The sequence below is a fragment of the Mastigoproctus giganteus genome, chromosome 6 (assembly GCF_048544385.1).
Source record: "Mastigoproctus giganteus isolate SK-2022 chromosome 6, ASM4854438v1, whole genome shotgun sequence".
Lineage (NCBI taxonomy): Eukaryota > Metazoa > Arthropoda > Arachnida > Uropygi > Thelyphonidae > Mastigoproctus > Mastigoproctus giganteus.
In genome coordinates, this window is record NC_143580.1 from 23,315,499 (window position 1) to 23,337,052 (window position 21,554).

At 35.8% G+C, this 21,554-nt stretch overlaps 1 protein-coding gene across 1 annotated transcript in view; it reads right to left on the reverse strand.

The window, feature by feature from the left end:
- Positions 1-21,554, reverse strand: part of Top3alpha (topoisomerase 3-alpha) — a 129,698-nt gene that overhangs the window by 63,144 nt on the left and 45,000 nt on the right. The window contains exons 9-13 of the mRNA XM_090375031.1: positions 18,371-18,477; positions 16,967-17,077; positions 10,429-10,503; positions 8,959-9,009; positions 818-896 (exon numbers count right to left, since the gene is read on the reverse strand). Coding sequence (XP_090231157.1) covers positions 818-896; positions 8,959-9,009; positions 10,429-10,503; positions 16,967-17,077; positions 18,371-18,477 — 423 coding nt within the window. The remainder of the gene's footprint in view (positions 1-817; positions 897-8,958; positions 9,010-10,428; positions 10,504-16,966; positions 17,078-18,370; positions 18,478-21,554) is intronic.

Consider the following 21,554-nt stretch of genomic DNA (forward strand, 5'->3'; position numbering starts at 1 on the left):
CTTCTACAGATACTTCCATGGGCACTGTTCTTCTGAATTGGCTTCTATAATTCCCGCTCTCGCTTTCAAAACAGTCCAAACACGTGCCGCCACCAGCCAACTTCCATTTACTGTCCAACTTCAAACCCACAGAACCAACTTTTCATCTTCCTCATTTATTCATTCAACTGCCGTTTTCTGGAACAACCTTCCTTCATACGTATTTCCAGAAAATTACAATCTACAGAAGTTCAAGTCCATGTCAACCAATATCTTCTTTCGACTTCTCAACCTCCAACCAAAGCACGGTACTAAGTACTATAGGTTCTAATACCTTTCGTGTTTGGGGTTCACATAAAAAAAAAAAAAAAGATAAAGAGCCTTTGTCTGCAAAATTTTTGAAACTTTGACTTTTGCACCTTTTGACAACTCTCATTTTGTGAATTAAATGCCAGGTTGTGAGGTGTATTGATAAGATGCCTGGCCTTGCAAAAATCAGGTGTCAAATGATACTCTTAGTGCTGTTGTTGAATAGGAATATTAAAAGAAGTAAATACAAGCTGTGGCATAGCATCGGTTTTCACTGATGCTATGCCACAGCTAATAACGGTTTTCTTAAATTCTGTAATGGGATTTTATAATACATAAAATGGTTTGTACATTTATATTTATATTACAATATATATATATATATATAAATGTACAAATAGTATATCAGGACCTCCAATTTGTTCTGACACTTTCTTTTATTTCAGATTTACAATTCACTAAAGTTATAGAACTAGCCAAACAACACTCTAAATAAGACAGTAGAGATGGGGAAAAAATCACCTCTTACCAATGCCATGTTTTTCCATAAGGGCAATGAGATCAGCTTCTGTAAGCAAAGAAGGAGGGCTGGTTTCACCATCAACCATCTAAAAAGTACATTTAAAACTTAACACTCATAAAAGAAAATTAGCAAAATGACTGAAAACAGCAATGCTATGAAAAATAAGCTTGACTGAAACAAGGAATGTTAAAATAGGTCTTTCCAATTTGTTCTGAAGTAGCTTAGCAAACCTGTATTTTTCCTTTATTAACGAAGCACTGTTATGATATGTTTTCTTTAAATCAAGTTTTTAACTTCTTTAAAGTTGAAGAACATGTTAACAATGTTCTACAGGTAAATTCAAATTCATGCAATCCAAATTGTAAGTTAAAATTGTAAATTGTTAATTTATCATTGAAAACTTTATCAAATTTGATTCTAACTAGTACAGTAGCAGCACTAGTCACCCCCAGATGTCCACCAGTTGTTATTTAAAATGAAAGTAACTTGTTTTCATAGGGGTGCAACACAACTTCAACAATAACTTTCACACACTATGTCAAGGTCTTGTCAGACATGGTCAAAACAGTTCATGCTTACATTCGAAAAGGGCACTTTCAAATGTAAGCATGAATTTTGGAAAGAAATTGCAATAAATACATTTCCAAATGTATTTATTGCAATTTCTTATAATTAAAGTCATAAAAATAACTGAAATATCACATTTGCTCAGATATAAGTCACATTTCCCCCCCCCCCCCTCAAGTCAGAATTTTTTAAAGTTGGACACACCTTATAAGTGGTTCTTTAGGTGGGTGGGTGGGGGTCATTGTCTAGCTCTAGTACAAGTATCATTTTTGCTGTTATGACAAAACAATGATGCTTTAGCTTCTTCAATATTATATTGAATACAAGCTCAAATTCAATCATTACCAACTGTCAGAGTCCTAATGTAAACATCACATACCTAATTATTTTATATTATTAGAGCCTCTCATTAATCCAAAAATTTAAAGGGAAACATATTTCAAGTAATGTATGTAATGCGGGGCAACATGAAACTTGCCTACTCTGAGTGGTTCTGATCATTGTGTCTAGAATTTCTAACACAACAATTTTGGTAATACTGTGCCATGGGAGGTTTGTGTTTTGACATTCCCAGGATTGGTAGTCAAAAGCATATGGCATTCATAGTTCATTCCCTCTGAATTTATATACTATATTTTTCAAGTATTCAGTATTCTACATTTATGGGTTCACAATGAGTTTGATATTGAAGTAAAAGTGGGATTAGCATCGTGTGCGGACTTTTATTTATTACCAGAGTCAGACCCAACAATATGTTTTTAAGAAGTCTCTAAATAAATTATAATGGTGTTTTTTGTACAAATTTTGAATAGACTGCAACAAGACAGGTAAAAACTGAAGGATTGTGACATCCTTATAATGCCTATTTCAGAACAGCTGACATGCAGAAAAGACTACTAAGAGAGAAGCTCCTAGGAAGTAAATTAAATGCGTGCTATTGGTTTCTTACGAAAGATAAACTGCAATAGCAGTTTCCACATACAGGACTTTCAGAAGACCTAAACACAGGACATTCAGAAGCTGATGAACTCATGCTTTCTTTCGTGCAAGAAAAAAATAAATGATGTTAACATATGTTAATAAATGATATTCCTATCAGTATGGAAATTATTCAGTTAAAGGCATTAGATATTGTCAACTGTTTGGGTTTACTTTGCAGAGAGTTCAGAGCCAATATTAGCTAGTGCAGAAGATTTATGTAGTGAAGCAGCCTTGCAATTTGAAAAAAAAAAAAAATAACGTTAGCATAAAGGCTGCCGGCAGCTTTCTTCAAAAATGTTTTCTTTTCTACCAGCACCATAGTATTATGCTACATAAGAAGAACAACTAAGTATAATTTGCTTAATTTTATTATTTTTTCAAGACCATATAAATTTGGAGAAGCAGCATATATACTGAGCAAATATAGTAAAACCTATTGCAACCTCTCTTATAATAATAATAACTTAAATAAAACTGAAAATATAGTATGGATTTAAACAACTTGCAGAATTTTTCTGCAAGTTGTTTAAACCATCCTGTATATGAAATTTCCTCTTTATAGTTCTTAACAATGGAGAAAGAATACGTGCCCACATAGAGTTATTTAACTTTCCATCAAACAGAAACAAGCACTGTTTCTGTTTGATGGAAAGTTACTCAGTGCTTGTTTTTTAACATTATTTCTTTCACTTCCACTCGGCAAGTGAAGAAAGACATCACATTTTACAGTGTGATAAACCATTTTTCAGATGCATGCCAATGTCTTTGGCCATAACAACTAGTGTTTCATGTTTCGCTGAGAGATGTTTTTAATTACAGAGATTTCTTTATTATGAAAACAATAAACTTATAATAATAAAAATTTTAAATATAATAATTTTACAGAATACTGAAAAAATTATTCTTTTTTAGAAATATACAACGAAATCCTTAGAATATGTATATATATATATATATTTCTCTGTTTTATTTTTTATTAGTCATATAACTAGAAAAGTATAAAGTGGATTGAGAAAATAACTTCTGGCACAGCTGCAGAATAAAAGTAGAGAGCTCACTATAAATTGCGATATGAAGAAAACACTACCCTATAGTGACAATGAAAACAAATCACTTATTTTAAAATATAAACAATAAATGATACTAAACGTTTCAAGTTCAAATCATATGTTTTGAATCTTTTTCAATAGAAGAAATATATATAAAATAAAATAATGGCACAAGACATCAAGAACACATTTTCAGCTGCAAGAAAGAGTCCACGGAGACATAACCAAGAAAGAACTGGATATGGTAAATATAAACAGAGAGAGACTTCGATTCAGGAATGCCAAAATTAGCACTACATAAGCAAATTAAATCAGAGTTTGAAAATGAAACTATCATATCTATGAGTAAATTTCTCATACAGTTTATTTAACATTATTAATTTTTTAAAATAATGTATCTGATTCTGATTGATTTTTATTACTTTATTAAGAATAGTTTTTATTATACTAATATGATTATATATATGCAGAAGTTAGTAAAATAATAAGAGGAGTTTACCTCAATATAGTGCGTAGAACACTTCCGTATGATACCCTCCAGAAATTAAAACGGAGAAAACGAAAAAATCGACAACTTACCAGTCGTCTTATCAGGGTTCGACCCGATTTTCTCTTAATATTCGTGTAAATCAACATGAAGCCTCAGTTCGTGCTTCTCGTTCAGCAGCGTCAGAATTAGCCTTTCATGCCATTAACGAAAAACATACTTTTTTATTTAACGAGGCCAAAATACTTAACGTTCAACGTAATTATACGCGACTATTAATTGCAGAAACCGTTGAAATTAAATTACACGAGAATTCGGTTAATGTTCGGCGGCCATATTTGATCTCCGATGCGTGGACCTTTACACGCATGCGCGAAGACAAATAATCTCTATTTAAGTATCAGGTTTAACCCGATTCGGTAATTTTCATTCCTGTGATCATGACATACGGTCGAAAAGCATTGTCAGCTTCAGGAAGGAAAATCGTTTTGAATATTTTCGTTGGATTCTTTTAATTGCGTTAATTTGATTTTTAATTGTTTTATACTGATTTGAATTGTGTTAAATTGTTTATTTAATTATTTATATTTTACTCTAATGTACCAGTAAGTTGTCGATTTTTTCATTTTCTCCGTTTTAATTTCTGGAGGGTATCATACGGAAGTGTTCTCAATATAGAGTTTACCTCTATATTGAGGTAAACTCCTCTTATTATTTTACTAATATTATTATCAACGTAGAACATATTGAGTAGTACAGCTCTGATTCATACTATATATGCAGAAGGAACAAAAAACCATAACACAACATAACCTCCTTTTAAATAAACATATTTTAAATAAAAATGTTTATTTAAAAGTCTATAATGCTGACAATTCTAATATAATATAATTTTGAATGTCAGAAGGGTAATTATAACACAGTGAAAAAATAAACATTTCTTACAGAATAGATTTCCTTTTGGATATTATACTGCCTAAGAAGTTCAAACTTGGTCATGAGAAATATAAAAAAATAAATTACACACAAAAGTTTAAACTTTTTGCTTACTTCTAAAACACCTTAAGAGGATGGTTTCTCTAAAAGAAGACATCTCAAGTTCCAGGTGGCAGATGACTCTCATCAACCGGTGCAATACCACCACTTTGCTTATTGAAAGCTTGAAGTGGCAGAACCCATGTTTCCAGAGCTAAGTTCAGGTCAACCCTTCCCCATCTCTTCCATCATGCAGTATGATTGATGTCTTCTGAGATTATGATGATCACCATGGTGAGATCCAAACTTCCTTACATTTCGAGGGTACAGCTCTAAAACGGTGTTCGAAGGCTGGCTGCTAGTTAGTACACATATTGGTAATTCTCTAGGAGCTTCCGGATCAGCTAGTGTATAAGCTAGCTACCTCTACTCTGCCAGACAGTGACTGGAGGAAGTCCGAGTGGTGTGTATGCAGGAGGCATTGTCGAGGCCACACTACGTCAAGGGATCTGGTTATATTCTTACCATGTGTACGCCATATCGAAAAATTTCGTTACTTCATACAGCATGTTCCCCCCCCACACACACTTTTTCTTACTATTGAATACACCACGAATTGTCAAACTAATAGAGCAAACTTATCTGAAAAAAAGATCCAAACCTCCCAAATACTTCCTAGTTCATTTCACAAATATACATGGTCTCAGTTCTAATCTCAATGATGTCCATTTCCACTTACAGTCTGCCAAACCCCCATGTACTTTTTCTGACAGAATCCCAGTTATCGGTTGATTCAACCACTGCTCATCTCAGTTGCCCAAATTATTCACTGTATGATTCCTTTCATCTAAAAGGTGGTACTTGTGCATATGTCCATTCCGATATTCCCTGTCAGAGGCTTGGTGATTTGGAATCTCCTCTGGCTTAAAATCTCTCTACCTCATTCTGTCAAATTCATCTGTTGTCTCTACCGTTCTCCAAACTCCACTAATCATTTGGAACTCTTTGACTTATTCTCTTTGCAACTTGACTTTCTCCAGTCCAACTTTCCTAAGAGTGAGGTAATTTTCCTTGGTGATTTTAATGTTGACAACTCCAGCTGGCTTACATTTTATAGTCATACAGACCCAGCTGGTTGAGATGCTGAGGCTTCTGCAATTACTACAATTTGAGCAATGACCTTGCTCAAATTGTTCATTTACCTACCAGAATACTGGACAATCCTAGCCATACAGCCAATGCACTTGATCTTTTTCTCACAAACAACCCTTCTAAGTACACAGTCGAAGTGAGTGGTCCTTTCGGCACCTCAGATCACAACTTGGTGACTGTCTCTTCTCCAATGGAGCCTTTATCTCATGGTTATTCCCCAACTCTTGTTGTTGACATTAAAAGAATGCAAAATGGGATGACCTGCGAGATTTCTTTTCTTCTTTTCCTTGGTTGGATTACCATTTCAAAACTTCCGATGTCAACGTTTGCTCAGATTGTGTCAGTAAAATTATTCTTGTAGAAATGGAATTTCTTGGTTTTCCAATAAATGTGCTAAAGCTGTTCAAGAGAAGAATGTTGCATATCATAATTGGCTTGTTTCCAACTCTTCAGTTTCATTTTCTGCCTACACCAAAGCTTGTAACAATTGTAAAGCAGTTGTTAATCAGTTCAAACTTGATTTTGAACATGTTAAGAGTAGAAAACTTGATTCTTGCCCTAATGGTAGCCAGGCATTCTGGTTCACTTGCCTAAGCTACTGGCTGCAACTTTTGCCCATCTCTGCTCCTATCTCTGTCAAAACCAGATGGTTGTATTGTCACTTCACCCAAGGATAAAGCTGACCTGCTAGCATCCCATTTTTCTTCCAACTCATGTATTAATGATCTTGGTAAAACACCTCCCACCATTCCCAACACACTCCATTCAATGCCTCCTGTGGTCTTCCGTCAAAAGGAACGGATGTCAGAAGGATTTTGACGAATCTCGATGCTAAGAAAGCTCCAGGTCCAGATGGTATTTCTCCACTTGTTCTCAAAACCTTGGTCCTGAACTTACTCCTGTTCTTTGCCGCCTTTGTTCACTCTTTCCAAAGATGTTTTTCCTTCTGCTTGGAAATTTGCTCAAATCCAGCCAGTTCCAAAAAGGAGTGAAAAATCCCTCCCATCCAATTATCGTCCAATTGCAATTACTTCTACTCTTTCTAAAGTAATGGAGAAATAAATTAACCACCAACCATCAACAATCTAGAAACCTTCCATCTGATCAACAATAGCCAGTATGGATTCCGTCAGTGTCAATTCACTGGTGATATTCTGGATTATGTTAGCCATTTATGGAATAATTCAATTGAAAGGTTTGGTGAAACACAAGTAGTTGCTCTTGACATCTCTAAGGCTTTTGATCGTGTTTGGCATATTGGTCTTCTAAACAAGCTTCCATCTTATGGTTTGCCAACTGTGGTAGATAGCTCTCTGTGGTGTCTTAATGACCTTCTTCGAATGACTGGAAATCCCATCCATAGTTTTCCTGATGATAGCACATTGCATTCCACTTTCCAGTTTGAGAAACCTTGCCCAATCAGCTTCAACTTCTCGAATATATACTACCAATTTCTTAAATGCCGATATCCAGTGGGGCAAAGACAACTTAGTTGATTTCAAACCTTCTAAAACTCAGTCTTGTCTTATATTTCGCAAAAAGGATTCATCTGCTCCTATGCTTATCTTTGGTGACCCTCCAATTTCTAGGCAAAATGATATATTTCTTTTGGGGATTACCCTGACTTCTAATTTCTCATAGCATAAGCACATTACAAATATTGCTCCCTTTGCATCTAAAAAACTTGGTTTTCTCTTTCACTCTCGGCGTTACTTTTCTTCTAAACAGCTGTTCACTCTGTACAAATCACAAATCAACCCTACCATGGAATATTGTTCTCACAACTGGGGCGGTGACCCCAAAAACCCCTCTCAGGCTTCTAGATTCCATTCAGAAGAGGGCAGTTAGGTTAATTAATGACACATATCTAACAGAGTCTCTCCACTCTCTGTCTCATAGAAGTACTGTGTCTGCTGCATGCCTTTTCTACAAATACTTTCATGGGCACTGTTCCTCTGAATTGGCTTCTATAATTCCCACTCTCTCTTTCAAAACAGTCCAAACATGTGCCGCCACCAGCCAACATCCATTTACTGTCCAACTTCAAACTCACAGAACCAACTTTCATCTTCCTTATTTATTCATTCAACTGCCATTTTCTGGAACAACTTTCCTTCATACATATTTCCTGAAAATTACGGTCTACAGAAGTTCAAGTCTAATGTCAACAAATATCTCCTTTCGTCTTCTCAACCTCCAACCCATGCACAGTACTAAGTACTATAGGTTTTAATACCTCTCGTGTTTGGGGTTTTCATAAAAAAAAACAAATAAGAAACAACCATCTTAACCACTTGTTTTAACTGTTTATTGAGTTAATGATCTCCATGTGGTCTTATAAAAACTTAATTTACAGGTGATAATAAAGTGAACAGAATTTTCAAATGTACAAGCACTAAGAATATTGTATTATAATATTTTAAAAAACTAAAGGATGAATGCAAATAAAAATTAAACATTAGTACCACAAATATGAAGGAAGTTGAATGTTTAAGGGAAGGGAATTCATAGAGTTGAATATGCATAGGTATCTCTAAAGTTCTTTTCATTCCTCAGATAAGAATTTTACTTAATCTAAAACAACAGAGACATGAAGAACTGAATGCTTTATCACTGAAGAGGAAAGGACAGGAAACAGACAGATAACTGCCTGTTAAGCAAATGTTTTTCTTTATAACTAGTAATATTAAAATGGATAAAGGAGAAAATAAAGTAAAATAAACTATTAATACAAAAAAATTTAAGAGGCAAGACAAAATTTCAGCTTTGAGAAAGCTGAAATTTCGTCAAGTTAAAAAGAATTAAAAATAAATCTCATAAATAAATTACACTTTAAAAAAACAGAATTCAAAATATAAACTGTGAAGTGTTTAACAACTTTTGACACTGTTTAAATTTTAAACAATGAAAAATTGATTAGCTTTGGAATAACATACCTCAATAGCATCTGGTTGAAATACCTCTCCAACTGCATATTCAGGAATAATCTATAGAATGGTAGTTAATAAAAGCAGCTTCAAATAACTGAAACTTAATATAAATAACTTTGCTTACAATTAATACAGAGAAATACTATTAAATTTATTTAAGAATATTTAAAGATTAAGAGTTTTAAATTTTCATAAGCTCATATGAAAAGAAAAAAACTACTACTGAAGTTACAATTTTCTTGATACAAAAAAGTAATGAATAGCCCCATGTATCATCTTCAACTCTTAAAAATGATAAAAATGTATGATGTAACATTTCATATGATACAACAAACTTTGCAATCTTTTATTATTTATATAGTAAGATCAGTAATATTAATGAGTTTCAGAGGGGTATTATGATCATGCATGTAAATCAAGTGAAATACTTAAGGAAATTGCTATATTAATGGTGTTTCAGCAAAAACTATGTCACGTGTCTATCCAAATGACACTGGCAGAGATAAGCTTGCAACAGTAAGAAAAATTCACATTGATACTGTGTGCTGGACATACCTTTGTTTGTACTGCATCAAACTAATGGAATAGAAAGAATTCATTTCACCAGATATGCATGATGGGAACTGTACTGTCAAAAGCAGTTCAGCCATGAACCTATAAACTCCATGTGCTATCCTACAACTAAAAAATGACATGATTGATAGTGCCAGGAACCTAAACAGTGGAGAGGATGAGAAGAAATGCTAGAAAAGAATCTGGTTGGATGATTACAAGTTCACGTTGTTTCGCAATAATGGTAGAACCAGAGCATGAATTATTTCCCATCGATGCTGCAAGTACCGAGGTATTTTGCTTGGCTTGACAGTCACTGTACCTATTTATTCACTTGGAGGGAAGGGAGAGTGAATGAGAAGTAACTGCATATTTTAGAATGGGTTATAGTTCATGATCTATCCAGCAGATAACACCACCAATCCAGTGAGTCAGGAGGACCTACAAATCTTCAGATTTTAATCATACTTAGTGCAGCTTTGATATATGATAAAGCAGCAAAATCAGAACTAAAGACAGCACATTACTCACCTCTTAACAAAGTTATCCATCTAGCCCATAATATGTAGACCTTGTTAAATCCATGAGAACATATGGTGACAGTGCTGAGGAAAACGGAGTGAGGTAGACCCACATGTTTCTGATACTCATTCTCTATTTTTTTTTTTTTTGTCTAGATAGCATATATCATTGAATAAAACTTTTTCTTAACAGAGATAAAAACAATATTTACTTCATTACTTGATACAGCTTAAGAAAAGAGCCTGAGTCAAGTTAATATCAAATATTCTAGTTTATTTGTTATTAATCAATAGCATAAATTATTAACTATAGTTGATACTCATTTTTTTTTCAAAATCTTTATAATTATTTTCACCTAAGATCATACACAAACAGATAGAAAGAAAAAACACTTTAATGTACCTTTGCATTCCATTTGTCATATGGATAAACTTCTAGGTAGTTCCTTTCTAAAATCATAAGCCCAGTTAATCCAAACTAAAAATAAAACAAGTAACAAATATTAGAAAAGAATGCAAATAATACAGAATCATTTAGAAACAGATACGAAACTGCTCCAAAATTTAGTCTTATGAAGTGGTTATCACAATCATAAGCATTGATTGTGATATGGTAAGTAAAAAAAAAAAAAAAAAAGCAAGTTCTATAATAATTTATTTTTTCTCCCCCCCCCCTTTGGGCTGATACTGTATAAGCTTGTTTTCCTGCATCATATGCCTCTGCTAATGCTAATAAGGTGTCAACCATAACACGTACAAACGCCTCCGTAGCCAGGTGGGCAGGAGCAGCCATGCGTAGCACGCGCTTCTTGATCAGACTGGGGTTCGAGCCTGTGACAACCAAATACGGAGGATGCGGAAAGGTCAGGAAATGACCACCGCATATATCTCCGGAGCAATATGGCCTTAGTTGCTAATGCTCCTAAAAAAAAAAAAAAAAAAAAACCAAACCAAAACCAATAACACGTACATTATATGCTATCCAAAAAAAAAAGTTACCTAACACCTGTAAAGATGTCAGTTGTTGCTGTACAGTAACCATGTTACTACACAGCAACATCTCGCTCGAACGCACTGATCTGTACATCTCACAACAGATGGCTAAGTTTTTGAAAACTCAAAATATGATTCCATGCCTCATTATCAAGTTTGATGCCTACTGATCTCTCCTGTGATTAATGTTTTTTTTACAAGTGTCAAATAATTTCTTTTTTGAGCAACATATATATCTGTATTTATTTCTCATATGAATTATGTAGCCAACAAGTGAAGGGCTAAATTTTGAATCCAAAAAATATATTTCCCAAAGGAACTAGTAGTTGTTGGTGACTCTATTGTCAGGGAAACGGGAAACATGCTTTGTAAAAAGGATAGGTGGAATAGGACCAGGGTATGTCTGCCAGGGGCAAAAGTTGATGACGTTGTAGAGCGGATATCATCTTTTAAGGGCACAAAAGGTGATATAGTTGTACACGTTGGCACTAATGACATTAAGAGTAGGAGACCGGCGGAATTACTTGACAAGTACAGGTCACTGATGAAAAAAAGCCGTGAATTAGGGTTGAAATTGAAAGTGTCTGCAATTCTGCCCAGACACGATAGGAGGGAGTATATGATGAGAGCCCTGTCAATCAATTCGGCCCTGGAAAGATTGTGCAGGGCTCAAGGGGTAGAATTTTTTTCAGCCTGGTCTGTACTTGTTAACAGGAGAGACTGCTTCTACAGGGATGGGATACACTTAAATAGAAAGGGTGCAAGAATGTTTGCTGATGCTATCGAGGCAATGTTAGGTGGGTCGGAAAACTGCTAGATTGGGGGGATACAAGGACTAATAGATTAACAGTAGCCACTGGCAGAGGTGAAAGTGATTCTTGCACTGCTTCTATTGGAATGAGCCGCAGCCTGGAAAATAAGATGCAGGATATTTCAGAGACTGCTGGGAATCATTGGGGTACAAGTAAACACATGGGTTGTGTTAGGGTAGCTAAGAAAAAGAACAGGTGCATGTATACTTGTGTGTACACCAATGCTAGGAGTTTAGTAAATAAATTTGATGAATTTGAGGTATTGCTCAAAACATCAAAGGCAGATATTGTGGGGATTTCAGAGACGTGGTGTCACACAGATATAAGAAATGCAGAACTGGAATTTGGGGAGTACAATGTCTACAGAAAGGATAGACAGGATAGGAAGGGAGGAGGGGTTATGCTATTAGTTAAAAAACACATAAAATCCAAGGAAGTGAAGCCAGTCGACATCGCTGGACAGTGCAGTGTCGAGTCAGTTTGGTGTGACATAAGCATTGGGAGATCAAAATTGAGAGTAGGAGTGTGCTATAGGCCTAATGACTCTGATGAGTATAATAAGAAACTGTTCGGAGAAATAGAGTGGGCCAGTAAATCAGAGAGTCTTATAATGGGGGATTTTAATTTCCCAGATATTGACTGGAATTTGGGGGCTGGTCACTCACACAGTAGCAAGGCTTTTGTGGATTTATTGGATGATTGTTTTCTACATCAGCATGTTCGGGAGGCAACTAGAGGGAGTAATACTCTTGATTTGATTATCAGTAGTGATTCTTCATGCATTAAGAATCTGCAGATAAATGAACCACTTGGTGGCAGTGATCACAGTGTGCTGAAGTGGGAGTTACTCAAAGAGGTAACTACCATTAGGGGTAAAGGGAAGGGGTATTGCTTTCGTAAAGGCGACTACAATGGACTGAGACAGTATTTAAATTCTATACAGTGGGATCAACTGATGATATTGCCAACAGCAAATTCAAAATGGGAAGCATTCAAAGAACTTATTGTGGAAGCTACTAGGCTTTACATACCAACTAAGAAATATTGTTCAAGGTTTAGGCCTAAATGGTTGTCAGATGAACTAATGAGGCATATGGCAGAGAAGAAAAATGCATGGGATACATACAAATTAACACGTGACACGGATGCCTATGATAGATACAAGTTGATCTGTAACCAAGTTACAAAGGAGGTTAGGCAGGCGAAGGCAGATTACGAGAGATCCTTGGCAAGGGATACGAAGAAAAACAGCAAAGAGTTCTTTACTTATGTAAACTCTAGAAGGAAGGGGATGAATCAGATTGGTCCACTTGAGATCGATGGGTCAACTGTTGATGACCCTGCTCGGGTAGCTAACAAACTAAATGAATATTTTGCATCGACATTCACACATGAGGAGTTATTCAGCGAGGGGAATGCCAGAGGTGTATTCAACTCTAGCAGTAAGCTAGAGAATCTTGTAATAACTGAGAGCAAAGTGGAGGAGAAATTGTTGAAGATAAACACAAGAAAGGCACCTGGGGTGGATGGGATCTATCCAGTTATATTAAAGGAGGCAGCAAAGGAGGTAAGCAAACCCTTAGCCATAATTATGAGAGCTTCCTTGGACTCAGGGGAGGTACCCATTGACTGGAGATGTGCAAATGTGACCCCAATTCACAAAGGGGGATCAAAGGCTGACACAAGTAATTATAGACCTGTGAGTTTAACTTCTGTTCCCGGAAAATTAATGGAGGCACTGGTGAAAGAAGCACTGCAGGATCATCTAGACAAGACTTCAGTTATAGCTAGGACACAGCATGGTTTTGTTAAGGGGAAGTCTTGCCTGACCAATTTGATTGGATACTATGATGCAGTCACAAAAGAACTGGATGCAGGGAATAACTTTGATATTATATACTTGGATCTTAGAAAGGCTTTTGATACTGTTGCACATGGAAGACTGCTGCACAAATTGGAGCAATGTGGCATTGGAGGCAAGTTGCTGCTATGGATAAAGGGGTGGTTGAGGGGGAGAAGACAGAGAGTGGTAATCAATGGACACTGCTCATCGTGGACTAATGTTATTAGTGGAGTCCCTCAGGGTTCAGTATTGGGGCCTTTATTGTTTTCTGTATTTATAAATGATATTGATGATGGTATATCAGGCTTAATGTCCAAGTTTGCAGACGATACGAAGGTTGGCAGGGTTGTCAAGGACACTACTGACACTATGCTGCTGCAACAGGATTTGGAAAGGTTGAGCAGATGGGCTTCGAGGTGGCAAATGAAGTTTAACATTGACAAATGTAAAGTACTACATATGGGAAACAGCAACCCCAGAGCAACGTATCAACTCTGTGGTACTACACTGACAGTGGTAGAGAATGAAAGGGACCTGGGGGTGGTGGTGCAGGCAGATATGAAGTTCTCTGAGCAGTGCAGACGGGCTGCAAGAGTAGCTCATGGAGTATTGTCAATGATATATAGGAATTTTTCTAGCAGGGATAAGGAGGTGATTATTCCCTTGTATAAGGCAATGGTCAGGCCACACCTAGAGTACTGTATACAGGCCTGGAGGCCTCATTTCAGGAAGGATGTAGAGCTGCTGGAACGAGTACAGAGAAGGGCAACTAGATTGGTGAATGGGACAAAGGGGTTCTCTTACGAAGAAAGGCTTAAGTTTTGCAAATTACAGTGTCTGGAAACTAGGCACCAGCGGGGTGATCTGATAGAGGTGTACAAAGCCTTGAATGGTTTGAGCATGCTCAATGCTGATGGGATTCTTCCTCTAGCTCAGAAAAATCACCTGAGAGGGCATAAATTCAAATTGAGGAAAGAAAGATGTAGGATAGATGTGCGGAAATTTGCCTTTAGCCAGCGGGTGGTTGGTGGGTGGAACAGACTTCCATCCCTTGTCGTGGAAGTTGATAGCCTAAATAAGTTTAAGGCTCAGCTGGACAGGTATTTCGAACGAACAGAGGGGTGAAGTGGAAGTGGTTATTTTTATTTATTTATGTTACTTTTTTTTTTTTTTTTTTGGCTGATGCTGCATAAGCTTGCTTTCTTGCATCAAATGCCTCTACTAATGCTAATGCTAAATGCTAATATATCTGTATTTATTTCTCATATGAATTATGTAGCCAACAAGTGAAGGGCTAAATTTTGAATCCAAAAAATATATGCAAGATGTTAACAATCAACTGTCTGTTTCAGTTAAAGTCCTTTATCCTCCTAATCTGACCTATCATAAGAACTTCTCAAAAACCACCCACAGATTAAAACTCCATTCATATGGATTAGTTCTCTCCACTTGTTGAAAGAACCAGATAATGATAAATGGCTCACTTATTCCCAATGTTTTAAGTTTCACATTGCAGGGATTGGTTGACGAGAAGTCTTTAGGCATATTGATTGAAACGGTCATTGTGCACAAGTTTTTATGGTGGTAGTAGCAGACAATATCACAGAAATTAGCTCAACATAATCTAAGTACTATACAGACTGAAAAAGCCAAAAACAACTCATGTGGATCTGTCTAAGATCAGCTAACTACAAACCAAAACTGAAGAGCCTTTGAGAATTCCTCCAGTCACTAAAAGAATTAGAATCAGAACTCTCCAAATAAGAGGTAAATTTTATTTTGTTTTGTGCTTGTAAAGTTTTGGCGCATCAGCTATTCTGGCCATACTGCACCAATTCTTATTCCATTCCATTGTGTACTCTAATTCATATGGTTTTTCGATTGTGTATGAGGTTTGGTTTGGTTTGGATTTTATTGGTGTATTAGCAACTAAGGCTATAATGCACCAAGACCAGGTAATGTGTATGAGGAATTGTATACTTTCCCATGAGGGACTCATGGGAAAGTCCCTACTCCTTTTCCCCCAAGATTGACTAATCACACCTCCGAATAAAAAGAGGCTAAAGTTGTTGGTGATGGGTTTATGTCACATCGGCATGTCAGGTCATACTGCACTAGAATAACACATATTTACAAGTGTGTGTTGACTTTTGGCATGTTTCAGGCCAGAAAACATGCAGATCATATCAGTCCATGTGTGCTCAAGGGTTGATATACGTGTTGCGTGGGCTGAAAAACCACAGATAGCTCATGAGAGAAACTCTTTTCCCTCTGTGCAAGATCAGCTAACTATCGCTCCAGCTGAAGAGGCCTTTAATGAACTCTTCTAACCCAGGCCTATCTAAATGAGTAAGAAGTAGCAAAACTATACTGAAGACTATCACAGGAAATATGAAAATGTTAACTTGCATATTTTACATTGATATAGCTTGGTTTCATCTCTCAGTCAAACTAAGAGGAGAAATAAACAGTTGAAACAGATAGATTTGGGATAGTCCCCATGCATCCACAAGACACCTCTGCACACTTTCAAACTAATCTATTGCATGTGCCATCTCAGTCACGAATGATTACATAAATTTTATTTGAAAGCATGCTTTTTTTTATATACAACTTTTGTATATAATCAACTTGATTAAACAGAATGTAAATAATGTTATTTCCAACAAGATGGTGCAACATGTTGGAATGTATGAAACTGCCTTAATGTCTGGAGATTGTGCTATCTCAAAAGACTTGCTGTCTCCACAGTTTTCTGCTCTGAATTTTCTAGATTATTTTCTATGGGATTATTTCAAGGGTGCTACTGAAAACAATTCAAAGTCACTTGAGGAGTTTAAAGAGAATGTTACTAATATTACTGAAAGCATTTCCCGTGACACCTTATAATTTGTCATTAGACATTTTCGTTGTTAATATATGTTGTTAATTTATTTTTGTTAGTTTTCTTCTCAAGTTCAAAAAAAATTTCAATATCTTATGTGACATGGGTAATGCATAATAGTTTGAGTTCTCTGACTTTTGGTTCATTCCAAATTTCAAAAGTGACAGTAGTGTGTGGAGAGGAGAAAAATCTTTTTTTATTTTGATAATACTAGGAGGGGTGGATAAAAAAAAACACTTGGTTTTTTTTTTTTTTTTTTTTTTTTTTACTACCAATACCATGTTAATTTTCTGTTATTCTGCATATAGATGCAAAAAGATATTTGACCTATATTTTACTTTAAGGTAATCAAATAAAACAATTTTGTTTAACACAAATCTGAATGCTACTTTACAAGAATGCACCTTACCTTTTCATTATTAATTATTATTTCCACAATAGTTTCACTGCCTTCAGCATCCTTGGATAAGCAAGCCAAAAAGTGCCTTGTTATGAACTCATATACTCGTTGATCATTACCCTAAAACATGAACCCATTTAAAGGATAATTTTTTTTTAACAGACTAAAAATTAGGTAAAAATTTCATCAGTTGAATATAGCACATGATAAAGGACTATATACAATCACACAAACCCAAAACAAATGAAAACAAACTTCTGTAATTGTAATAAGACTTTTAAAATCAAAATCAGAAAAACTAGCTACTATTAAAAGTAAAGTATCTAAGTAGTAAATGAATAAAACAAATACAATTTTTCATTCAAAGCTAAAATATGTATTAACTCATGCCAACATGATTGTGGAACTTCTGTTTTGTTAACTCTAAAGCATATAATGGCCTCAGTTTTTTCCCATATTCTATTGTGTATATATCTTCTGATTAAGATTTTATTTCAGAAGAATTATTCCTTAATTTAAATCTCATTTAATTCATATAAGAAAATTTACAGGAAATGTTATATTTAATCACTTAAAAAAGTTAGACAGAAAGACATAATTTTCTCTTCTAAATTTAATAACCAAATGTCAAATTTATCCTTTTGCATGGCAAAATAACAAAGCTGTTGAACAGTAATTGTTTTAAACTTGCAGTATGGTTACTAAGGCCACAGGCATTAATATACTGTGTCTGTAATCAAATGTTTCTATGGCTAGTTTGCCTGTTTTGTAGGATGGAAACCAAAGATTTCTTGAAGGGGGGGGGGGGGGAAAGCCAGCAACAACATACAACCTTTAAGACATGACCAAGCGAGACATGATGTGTGTGGGGGGGAGACACAAAAGTTCCTCTTACTGGGATCGAATTCGAATGAAAGTATTGTGGTGTTTTATTATTTTTTTTTTAATGGGAGAACAATGATTATAACCACTACACTAGCTACAAACACCAAGGGGTAACAAAGCTTATTGCTGAATAATATCAAATCACCAGAATTTTGAGATAAAATGCCATAATATAAGTAAATATATATTTTTGCTGCCCTGAGAAAGTGAACCTCTAACATTTTCACATATAATTATTTTTATACTTATTAAACTGTTCAAATAAAGATTTTTATTATTTTAAAGTAGATTATTTTAAAGAGACAAATCTCTGACAGAATATGGAAGAAATTGCCATGACACCAAATATATTTGGTTCAATGCTGAATGATTTAAAGTGGCTTGTGATCAAATAATGAAATACAAAAATTTCAGTTTTATTTGTTTCTATAAGTTTTCATCACAAAATAATATATTATTCTACATTTATCCAAATAAATTAAAATATGGCATTACAACTTAAGAGAGTTTAAATTAAATGTCACTTACTTGAAGGGTATTAGTATATTTAATTGGATGTATGGGAGGATGAGCATTGTCACTCTTCTTTCCTTGTCGAGGATTTGGACCATGCTCTAGTACCCTATTTGCAAATCCTATGACATACAAAAAATTAAAAGCTCATAAAAATAAGAAATGTGTCTAAGATAAAAAAAACAGGTACATAATCTAATCTTATTTGTCCTTAAACTGCCTCGTTTTGAGCAAATAATCTAAATAAACTTATGTTCCTTGATCACATGTTATTGGACACTGCACTGAAAGCTGAAAAAAATTAATTTCTGTATCTATATTAATCTATAGTTTGTAAAATTACTACAAAGGACACTAAACAGCAGAAGAACTGTGAAGTTAGCATTAGCATTAGTAGAAACATATGATGCAAGAAAGCAAGCTTATGCAGCATCAGCCAAAAAAAAAAAAAAAAAAAACCCACTTCCACTTCACCCCTCTGTTCGTTCAAAATACCTGTCCAGCTGAGCCTTAAATTTATTTAGGCTATCAACTTCTACGACAAGGGATGGAAGTCTGTTCCACCAACCAACTACCCGCTGGCTAAAGGCAAATTTCCGCACGTCTATCCTACATCTGTCTTTCCTCAATTTGAATTTATGCCCTCTCAGGTGATTATTCTGCGCAAGAGGAAGAATCCCATCAGCATTGAGCATGCTCAAACCATTCAAGGCTTTATACACCTCTATCAGATCACCTCGCCAGTGCCTAGTCTCCAGACACTGTAATTTGCAAAACTTAAGCCTTTCTTCGTAAGAGCAACCCTTTGTTCCATTCACTAATCTTGTTGCCCTTCTCTGTACTCGTTCCAGCAGCTCTACATCCTTCTTGAAATGAGGCCTCCAGATCTGTATACAGTACTCAAGGTGTGGCCAGACCATTGCCTTAGACAAGGGAATAATCACTTCCTTGTCCCTGCTAGAAAAATTCCTGCATATAACATTGACAAGACACCATGAGCTACTCTTGCAGCCCGTCTGCACTACTCCGAGAACTTCATATCGCGTGCACAACCACCACCAGGTCCCTTTCATTCTCTACCACTGTCAGTGTAGTACCACAAAGTTGATACGTTGCTCTGGGGCTGCTGTTTCCCATATGTAGTACTTTACATTTTTCAATGTTAAACTTCATTTGCCACCTCTCAGCCCATCTGCTCAACCTTTCCAGATCCTGTTGCAGCAGCATAGCGTCAGTAGTGTCCTTAACAACCCTGCCAACCTTTGTATCGTCTGCAAACTTTGACATTAAGCTTGATATACCATCATCAATATTATTTATAAATACAGAAAACAATAATGGACCCAATAATGGACTCAGGGACTCCACTAATAACATTACTCCACGATGAGCAGTGTCCATTGATTACCACTCTGTCTTCTCCCGCTCAACCACCCCTTTATCCATAGCAGCAATTTGCCTCCAATGCCACACTGCTCCAATTTGTGCAGCAGTCTTCCATGTGCAACAGTATCAAAAGCCTTTCTAAGATCCAAGTATATAATATCAAAGTTATTCCCTGAATCCAGCTCTTTTGTGACTGCATCATAGTATCCAATCAAATTGGTCAGGCAAGACTTCCCGTTAAAAAAAAAACCACGCTGTGTCCGAGCTATAACTGAAGTCTTGTCTAGATGATCCTGCAGTGCTTCTTTAACCAGTGCCTCCATTAATTTTCCTGGAACAGAAGTTAAACTCACAGGTCTATAATTACTTGTATCAGCCTTTGATCCTCCTCTGTGGATTGGGGTCATATTTGCACATCTCCAGTCTATGGGTACCTCCCCTGAGTCCAAGGAAGCTCTCATAATTATGGCTAAGGGTTTGCTTACTTCCTGTGCTGCCCTGAATAGATTCCATCTATCCAGTTATAGGTGCCTTTCTTATATTTATCTTCAACTATTTTTCCTCCACTTTACTCTCAGTTATTACAAGATTATCTAGCTTACTGCCAGAGTTGAATACACCTCTGGCATTCCCCTCGCTGAATAACTCCTCATGTGTGAATGTCGATGCAAAATATTCATTTAGTTTGTTAGCTACCTGAGCAGGATCATCAACAGTTGAACCATCGATATCAAGTGGACAAATCTGATTCATCCCCTTCCTTCTAGAGTTTACATAAGTAAAGAACTCTTTGCTGTTTTTCTTTGCATCCTTTGCCAAAGATTTCTCATAATCTGCATTTGTGCCTGAGGCAAAGTAAACTATTGCTCTCCTTGGGGATTTTGTGTCCTTTCATATTCACTTCACAACTACAGATTAATGAGATGTTTATTTAGTATTAAAATTTTGAGATATAAAGTGTCGCATTTCCTCACATTATTTACCTATTTCTTTCATATATTTGCTCAATCCTGCTTTAAATTTAAATAAACTTGCAACGTCTACAAAAAGTTTATTTAAGTGCAAAAAAGTTTATTCCAACAGTTAACCACTTTGCTGACAAAATGAAAAATTTCAAATATCTATTCTAAAATTATTCACTCTCAATTTAATAGTGTGTCATGTGACTAAGTCTAAAAACACCCTCAGCATTTATTTTATTAAGCCTTTTAAAGCTAAATCCCCTCAATAAGGTCACCACTAGCTTCCAAACACTGCTACCTACACAACTTAAGTTTATACTGATAAAAAATACTCTTTTGTGGACTTGACTTACACTGACATCCTTCTTTGCACCCCTTCTAATGGGTCCATATCTTTCATAAAATGGGATTTCAAAGCCTGTAAAGCAACATTCAAAATTTAGCCTAATTATTGCTTTATGTAATGGAATAACTGCCATTTTTTTTTCTACTGGCAAAAATTTCCGGTAATTATTAACAGAACCCCTGTCTACATTGTTCACTACACTGACTGTATTAGCAACTCCACATCATCCACTGGAAGTGCAGATGATGCAGAGCAGTTGCTAACCTACCAATTTGAGTGCATTACCAATGGCCGACCGGACTAGCCGAGTGGGTAAAGTACCTGCCCGGCAACCCAAAGGTCGCGGGTTCGATTCCCGCCTCAGGCTTGGATCAAAGTACTGCAAAAACCTTGGGAGGTGCAATATGGCCACAGAAGCCGATGCGCCAACAACTACCAAATCAAAAAAAAAAAAAGCATTACCGATGAAATGCAAGGGTTAGATTTCCACATTTCTTTGAAGAAA